Here is a 9571-nt window from a genome sequence, read left to right as displayed (position 1 = left end):
TAAAAAACCATTCCCCATTTTCAATCCCTGCAATAAGAAAAGGAGAATCCCAAATTTTCTCTCTATATTCCTAGGGTTTTTGGATTCTTCACTTCCAATTCAAATTCAAATCCAAAAAACCTAGGCGTTAAATTTCAATTTTTTTGCCCAAATTTAATACTATCCTCTGAGTCTCAATTTTGATTTAATCGATTCTACAATTTTATTTTATTTTTGGTTTTGGGATTTTAATGGTACAGTTGATGAAGTCGTTAGGAATGGCAAACTTAACGGTGAAAATGGAACTAGAGGATTCTCTTGAAGACGAATATGGCCCCCTCACTAAACGCCCCAAGTCTTCTTTGCAAGTTAATCAGGTTTTCCTTTTCTCTTTAAATGTTTCGTTGATTTATTTGGATCAGAAGTATTTGTTATTATCAACAGTATTTGTAGTTATCAGTAGTATTTGTAGTTACTCCTCGGTTCGATTTTATGTGATAGTGCTTGACTAAGAAAAATAGACTTTTGGAACTTAATGAAATATTTCATTTAAGGATAAAATGGCAAGGTTAAAGTTAAATTGTTTATTTTTTTCCTTTTAAAAAAGTACGTTTCCTGGTTTATCTGGAGGGAACCTATTTTTAGTTACAAAATAGGATTACTCAATCCCGTGTTTGATTGGGCACTGAGTTTAAGAAAGAAAGGAAGGCTTTTCAAACTTGTGGTCCCAAAACAAGATATAGATTGTGTGGCTATAATGTCTCATTGGGAGAAATGAGAAGTTTAAAATTAAATTTTTTCTAAATATAGTAACTTGTCATTCTTTTTGGGACAGATTTGGAAGGAAAGGGTGCCACATAAGATGGGACAAAGGAAGTATTTTTCTGATGTTTATTTGTGTTTGGTGTTGTGCATTATGGCTTTTTGAACTGAAAGTGCCTTTTCCTTTTCTGGTGGAAGAAAGTGATTTTAGAAGAGGAATTGCTTTGTGTAAAGTAAAGGAGCTGAGAAAATATATTGGATGTTTCGGGTTAATCTGTTTAGATTGCTGAGGAGTTAGTGGTAATTTGGTTGAACTTTAACTATATAGTGAATGCAGAATCCATTGGTTTTGAGTAGGATATAGCGCGTTTATGTTAGAATGACCTTTTTACATCCTTATAGCAATGGATTCTTGTACGAAATAATGAACAGGGTAATTTTGCAATTTTTGGGCGGCTGTATATTGCTTAGGTAGATGCATTGACTCCCACCAGACAGACAAATAAGAAAAAGTAAACGAACTGGGTAATTATTTAGTTATTATTACTGTCCTTTTCTTGGTGCGGAGGAATAAGAGATAATATGGATCCTACTAATTGAGAAAATCAAATCTAGGACTATTGTTCCTTGGGACTTTAACTATTTGTCTTTGTCGCTTGAGCTAGTCTAACTGGTGAGGTGAGTTTGACATGGTAAGTGATATTAAAAGACGAGTCAACTAGGGAGCTTTATGTTGATGAATTTATTAGTTTCTTAAGCTTTCTTCAGTGTGCCGTCGGCCAGAGTATCAACTAGCCTGAATCATAGGTTATTTGAAGTGGGTGCAAATGCGCTGCCATAGAAAATATGATCAAACGGAGATTAAGAGATTAGTTCAAGTGAAAAGACAGCCAACTTGCGTACAGGAAAATATCCATCATCGAAGAAGGGTGTTGGGTTCTAATGACTGGAAGAGGTAAAACTATGGAGTCTCTGATTAAGAAAAATAATAACTGATCTTTATATTTCAGATGAGGAATTTAAAACTTTACTGTCAAATACGGCTGATCAGTCTTTTTGGCATGGGAAAAGTGGGTAGAGGTTTGAGTGTTATCCATTGCATCAAGCAATTGTTAATGAAAGAAGAAAAGACGCCAAAGGGGTACCAACATTTCTGGAATACTGGAACTGGTAACACTAGACAGATGATTAGTGTATTGTTAAGATACATAATTCCTTACTTTTAGGATGGTGAAAGTGCAGATTGGTAAGCATACTCCACTCTATCATGATGACGAGCATTTGAATCAAGAATAAGGCCTTAGCTCATTTTATGGTACAGGCAGCAAATTTTAGCTGTACAGGGCTAAAGAAGAGTCTTTTTCTTCTTGCAAAGTCACTTCCCAAGTTTTCAGATATTTTAAATTTGTCCCTGATATTATTCTGAGCTTGTTTGTTATTTGCATTTGACCTGTGACTAAGGGACCCAACTTCTCAGCTATTTAACTTCCCTCCTGCTTTCTTTACAGTGGAATGCTGGAAATAATGAATTTCCAGTTCCTCCTCCAGAATATAATCCGCTTGATGAGCCAAGTCCTTTAGGTCTGAGGTTGAGAAAGAGTCCATCTCTCTTAGATTTAATCCAGATGAGGCTGTCACAAAACAATGCTTCATCTGCCGTGCCTACACCAGCTGAAAACTCTACTGCTGTAAGCAAAAAGGAAACACGGGGTGCGGCCACTTCAGGAGCAACTGACAAGCTGAAGGCATCAAATTTTTCTGGTTCACTTCTAAGGATAGGGTCTTGGGAAGTAATTACCATGAACCTTTTGTCTGCCATAATATGATTATCTGTGAATAATTTGCTTTTGGCTAACTTTTTCTATTTTGTTTTAGTATGCATCTAGATATGAAGGTGATTTGGTGGCGAAGTGTTACTTTGCTAAGCATAAACTTGTTTGGGAAATTCTTGAAGGTGGGCTGAAAAGTAAAATTGAGATTCAGTGGTCGGATATCATGGGATTGAAGGCGAAATGTCCAGAGAATGGTCCGGGCAGTTTGACTCTTGTGGTAAGCATTTAGTCTCCATACTAATTGCTTCAGAGCCTAATTATAAGCATTATTTATTAGCAGCACCAAAGTAAAGGGTCACTCTACCATATTGCATACTTATTTTTCCTACAAAAGAACTTTATAATGCAGCACCAAAGTAAAGGGTCACTCTACCATATTGCATACTTATTTTTCCTACAAAAGAACTTTCTAGGCAAAAAATACTTCATCCTGTGAACGGAACATTTCTAATGCTTGAAAGAATAATTATACTGGCACTCTAACCCTTTATTTAGTACGTCAGGAGTTCTAGTATTTTCTTCAGTTTTTAGCTTATGGTTTTCTGTGATTCAGCTGGCTCGACAGCCTCTCTTCTTCAGGGAGACAAATCCACAACCCAGAAAGCATACGCTATGGCAAGCAACTTCAGATTTTACTGATGGACAGGCCAGCTTGCATAGGTAAATAATTTTTACTTCCTGTTAGGAAATGACTGCTTGAGAATTTATACTTAGTTCGCTATGATGTTTTGTCTTATCACCCCCGTAACATATGTTTTTTAGTCCCTAGAGGTTGTTTTATTCACATGCTGGATCATGTTTATTATACCCGCCTTCTAGATTACTTTAATCATGTTAGACTATTTCCACGCGGCTGTAAATACTCCTTAGCCCTCCTTTATGTGAGTTTTGTGATCGGACCTTCTGGATTATTTTTCCAATAAAAATAAGAACCTTCTAGGTTATCAGCTTCAGCAAGGAGACTGTCTGTTAGGTGAGATTGGAATGCCTAAATGGGTTAATATCGTGGGGATGGTATATGGTGATGAGGGGATTATGCATGGGATTTGATAAATTGGACTCTTTTATGTGTTTGTTTCCCGTAATTAGATCCAAGATTGCTCTTCTTCAAAAATTAGATCAAAGATTGTTATTCAGAACAATATTCTTTCTTTGACAATTATAACCTTGTTGCTGTATTGATAATAATGAAAACTAATAATATTAGGTGGGAGGGTTGGGCTAGGAAGTAGGAGTGGTAGGTGGGAGTGGAGTGCTGGGGTGGTATCATAGTGCGTGTGCCTGCGAGAAGGGCTAATATGGTAGTTTCTGTATAATCTGCAGAATAATGTTGTCACTAGGGTTATCGTGATACCTGCTAGTCCTTCCAGAATGGGATTTAAAATTCTCCTGTTAGGCCAATACGTCGAAAAGCCAGCTAAGCAATGGGATTGAGATCCCCCCACCTTAAAGATGCACCAAGCATTGAAAAACTGAATCACCTTATTTTTTTTGAGAAGGAACTGAATCACCTTATTTATACCATAGTTGAGTAGTTTAACTTCTAATGCTATTGGTGATCTGTATAGGCAACATTTTCTACAGTGTCCACCTGGTGTCTTGAATAAGCATTATGAAAAATTGATCCAGTGTGACGTCCGGCTTAACTTTCTGAGTGAACAGCCTGAAAAGGCGTTGGAATCTCCATATTTTGATACAAAAGCTACTATGCTTGAAAATCCTGACGAGTTTAACGCCCATGTCTTCGATCCAGTTGGGTCTGATATGGGATCCCCACTATCAAGCTTCCAAGATGCAGCATCACCTGCTGCAGTACAGTCATCTTCCTTGACTTTTGAACAACCTGATCTCCTTGGTGCAGCCCGTGAACGTTTGTCTAAGGATAGCCCTTCTCCAAGCTCAGGTAAATAGTTCTTCCCTCCTGTTCTTATATTCCGGGTGTAAACATCAACTGTTTGTTCGTAAGCTATGACCTCAATATTATGAGACAACCATGGAAAATGTATCTAGTAGCTTCAGATTCATTTTCATTAGTGAAAATGTGTTGCTTTTGGCAAAATCATTCTGGTGTACATGTTTTATACTTACTAGTTTACATGCATACATGCAATAATTAGTTGTGCTATTGGACTTTGGTAACTCCTTTCCTCCACCCCTGTGGTGTCTGATTCCATCTTGTCTTTATTTATTTATTTTTTATTTCTTGGGGCAAGGAGTTCTGATCTGATGCCATGTCTACATTTTCATCTTCAGCCTCACTTTTTAGACTTGTCTTACTGTTTGGTTTTTCTTAATGGAGTACTTGTGTCATCTTCTTTTTCCCTGTTGATATCCTTGTCAATTTTCTGCTCCTGAGATGAGTGATGGGGCAGATGATCGTTTTGTCCTTATACAAGGATATTATCTTTCTGATGGACCACTTCTTTTTGAGGTCTATAGCCGCTGTGATCTTCAAGTTCATGAATTGTACAATTATGTTGAGAATCTCTTTTTCATGCCTACAATTTGTAGTTTCTGGGTCAAGATTGATCAAAAATTGCATAAGTTTGACTAAGCAGAGGTACCTAGATAAAAAGGCTAACAATTCATGGTCCTTCTCTAATGTGTTGTGAAGTTGGTGCTTCCCTACAGTTTTGATCTGGATTATCCAAAGTTGCATATGCCTCGCTAGACTGGTGTAGATAATGAAATGAAGCAAGATAGTTAGTGTCCCATTTTTATGCATTTTCGATTTTGTTGAAGCTGTTGAAGTTCGGATACTAGATTTTTTGACACTGGGTTAGTATTTATATATAACATGCAATAGTAACCGACTTCTGTATGTTAAAAGCTGTTATGCCGATTATTCTTCTTATGTACAGTGATGGATACACCTGCTATTGAAGGGAATGCAAACAGCATAGGCTGTGATCCTCACGGGATGAGAAACTTTGAGCAGTTGAAGGTGCCAGGACTTCGTCCGTCAATGTCTATGACTGACCTTGTCAGTCACATCGAAAACTGCATATCAGAGCAGATTAGTTCCGGAAACTTGCCTTCTGATCAGGCGTTAGAATGCAAGGGCATGCTGGAGGACATAGCACATGTGTGGCTGAGTGACACTCAATGTACAACATCGGACGAGAAATCCCTCCTGAAGAAGGTCAATTCTCTATGCTGCCTCTTGCAGGATCCTAGTGCATCTCACGAGTCCCATTTTAATGGAGAAAATCATCTGGAAAGGCCTATTCAATCTAACGATGCTTGTAGCTCTTCTGCATGTGAGAGCAAGGGAAATGACGAAGAGGACGCCAAGGATTTTGTTGGTGGTAAGCTGACACCAAGTATTCCAAGGAGAGACTCCTTTGGCGACTTGCTCCTTCATCTTCCTCGTATTGCATCCCTTCCAAAATTCCTATTTGACATTGCTGAAGATGAAGAAAACCAAACTAGATAGTGATTCTTTTCTTGAAAGATGTATTTAAATGTGAGGTTATAGTAGTTCAAAGAAATCATTGTGTTGCCTGTTTGTTCTGGTCCTGATGGAAGCACCCCTTTGGGGTTCAGAGGACGTTCTACATGGAGAAAGACTGGGATTTGGAAATTCTTTTGATGTAGAATTCTAGTGAAATTTCCTCTTCAGAGTTGTGTTATATAGCTGTAAGATTTAAAGTTTTCACCTTTGCTGAAGAGCATACATTGATTATATTGTTGTACATGGGTTAGGTCAATTAGTATAAATTTTTGTCGTACTTTTTAGTTCAGGGTTTGTTGTTATGTCGCTTATTTCTATTGTTTCTTTTCTTCTTTAAGGGTCTATCGGAAACATCTCTGCCGTTTTAGAGTAGGAGTAAGGTCTGTGTATACACTACTCTTTCGAGATCTCACATGTGGAATTTTACCGGGGTTGATGTTGTTGTTACATTTTAGTTCAGGGATAAGTTTCCATTGAAATGATAATTTTGACCTAATGAACGATAGTGTCATCGATTATTCATGTCTAATTGCTTTTTTGGCATTTTTGGGCAATAAAACAAGAATTCAAGATGATTTAAAATTTTCGTGTGCTAATGTCCACACCATCTTCATCAAATCGGGCGATTAGCTCTAAATCGCCTAAAATTTTATTAGCCCATTAGAAACGATCTAATGAACACTTATTGATTTGCTAGGATCGTTCCTTATTTTTTGGCATTTTAGGTCCATAAAACAGGAATTGATGACGCTTTCCAATTTTTCGTGTGCTAATGTTCACGCCATCTTCATGAATTTGAGCGACGCGTTCCGAATCGCCTAAAATTTTGTGGGCCCATCAGCAACAATCTAATGAATAATAGTCACCGTTCCTCGTTTTTGGCGATTTAGAGCCATAAAAGGAATTCAGGATGCTCTCCTAAAATTTTGCGGGCCCATAAAAAACGATCTGATAAACAATAGTCATCAGTTCAGCATGATTGTTCCTTGTTATTTGGCGTTTTAGGATCATAAAATAGGAATTCAAGACGATTCTCAGATTTTCGCCCACGCCATCTGCACGAATTCAATCGATCAGCTCCAAATCTCTTAAAATTTTACGGGCCCATTAAAAACGACTTAATGAACAATAGTCATCGCTTCGCCATGATCGTTCATCATTTTTTGGCATTTTAGGGTCATAAAACAGGAATTCAAATTTTCGTGTGCTATAGTTCACACCATCTGCACAAATTCGGGGATCGGTCTCGGATTTTCTAAAATTTTTTGGGCACATAAAAAAGACCTAATGAACAATAGTCAACGTTTGCCATGAATGTTTCTTGTTTTTTTTTTTTGACATTTTAGAGCCAAAAAAATGAATTCATGACGATTCCCAAATTTTCATGTAATATAGTCCACGCCAACTGCATGAATTTGGGCGACCGACTCTGAATCTTGTAAATTTTGCGGGCCCATAAACAATTACCTAATAAACAATAGTTATTGCTTCGCCATGATTGTTCCTCATTTTTTGACGTTTTAGGGCCATAAAATAGGAATTTAGGACGATTCCCAGATTTACGTTTGCTATAGTCTACGCCATCTGCATGAATTCGGGTTACCGACTCTGAATCTCCTAAAATTTGGTGGTCATACAAAAACGACCTAATGAATAATAGTCATCGTTTCGCCATGACTATTTCTCGTTTTTTGGCATTTAAGGGCCATAAAATATGACTTCAGGACAATTCCTAGATTTTCGTGTGCAATATAGCCCACGCCATCTTCTTGATTTCGAGCGACCGGCCCCGTATCTCCTAAATTTTGTGGGCCTATAAAAAATAACCTAATGAACAATAGTAATCGCTTTGCCATGACTATTCCTCGTCTTTTTGGCATTTTAGGGCCATAAAACAGGAATTCAAGACGATTCCCAAAGTTTCATATGCTATAGTCAACGCCATATGCATGAATTCGGGCGACGGGTTCCGAATCTCCTATAATTTTCGAACCCATAAGAATTAAACTAATGAACAATAGTCATCGCTTCACCATGATCATTCCTCATTTTTTAGTGTTTTAGGGCCTTAAAACAGGAATTCAAGACGATTTCTAGATTTTCGTGTGCATAGTCCACGCAATCTGCATGAATGCGGGCGACCGACCCCGAATCTCCTAATATTTTACGGGCCCATAAAAAATGACCTAATGAACAATAGTTATCGATTCGCAATGACCATTACTCATTTTTTTCGCATTTTAAGGCAATAAAACCCGAATTCAAGACGATTCACAGAATTTCGTGTGCAATAGGCGTCATCATGAATTCGGGTGACCGACTCCGAATCTGCTAAAATATTGCACGGTGATAAAAAATGACATAATGAATATAATCATCGCTTCGCCATGACCATTCCTCATTTTTGGGTATTTTACGGCCATAAAATAGGTATTCAAGACGATTCCCTGATTTTCGTGTGCTATAATCCACGCCATCTGCATTAATTCGGGCGACCGACTCCAAATATCCTAAAATATTGAGGGCCTATAAAAACTACCTAGTGAATAAAAAACTACCTAGGCTCAAATTTTCGTGGGCTATAGTCCCTACCATCTGCCTAAATTCGATAGACCAGCCTCGAATCTCCTAAATTTTGCGGCCCCATAAAAACTGACCTAATGAATAAGGCATCGCTTCACTATGATCGTTCCTCGTTTTTTGGCACTTTGGAGCCATAAAATAGAAATTTTGGATGATTTCTCGATTTACGCGTGCTATAATCTATGCCATCCGCATGAATTCGGGCGACCGACTCCGAATCTCCTAAAATTTTGCGGAACCATAAAAAAGGACCTAATGAACAACAAATCGCTTCACCATGATCGTTCCTTATTTTTTTGGTATTTTAGTACCATAAAACAAGAATTTAGGACGATACAGAGATTTTCATGTGCTATAGTCCATGCCATTCGTATGAATACGGGCGACCGGCTTCGAATCTCCTAATATTTTGAGGGCCCATAAAAAATTACCTAATGAAAAATAATCATCTTTTCGCCATGACCGTTCCTCGTCTTTGAAGTTTTAGGTCCATAAAATAGGAATTCAGGATGATTCCTCATTTTTGGGTGCTATAGTCCACGCCATCGGCATTAATTCGGACGACCGAATCCGAATCTCCTAAAATTTTACTGTCCCATAAAAATGACCTAATGAACAATAGTTATCGCTTCACCATGACCGTCCTCATTTTTTGGCATTTTAGGGCCTTAAAATAGGAATTCTGGACGATTCTCAGATTTTCGTATGTTATAGTCCACGCCACATGCATGAATTACTATGACTAGCTCTGAATCTCCTAAAATTTTGGGCCCATACAAAATGACCTAATGAAAGATAGTTATCACTTCGCCACGACCGTACCTTTTTTTTTGGCATTTTAGGGTCATAAATCAGGAATTCAGGACAGTTTCTAGATTTTCGTGTGCTATAGTCCACGATATCTGCATGAATTCGGGTGACTGGATCCAAATCTCCTAAAATTTTGCGGGCCCATAAAAAT

General features: G+C 37.9%; 1 protein-coding gene across 1 annotated transcript; it reads left to right on the top strand.

Annotated features, from left to right (window-relative positions):
- Positions 1-6356, top strand: LOC109215518. The gene is made up of 6 exons (XM_019379596.1): positions 1-356; positions 2250-2531; positions 2617-2790; positions 3127-3233; positions 4142-4476; positions 5435-6356. The coding sequence occupies exons 1-6, from the start codon at positions 231-233 to the stop codon at positions 6007-6009; spliced, it is 1599 nt and encodes a 532-aa protein (XP_019235141.1). The 5' UTR covers positions 1-230; the 3' UTR covers positions 6010-6356.
- Positions 6357-9571: the final 3215 nt, after the last annotated feature.

This window comes from Nicotiana attenuata, unplaced genomic scaffold (assembly GCF_001879085.1).
Source record: "Nicotiana attenuata strain UT unplaced genomic scaffold, NIATTr2, whole genome shotgun sequence".
NCBI lineage: Eukaryota > Viridiplantae > Streptophyta > Magnoliopsida > Solanales > Solanaceae > Nicotiana > Nicotiana attenuata.
Note: the sequence above shows the minus strand (reverse complement) of the source record. Positions and strands in the feature narration are given on the sequence as shown.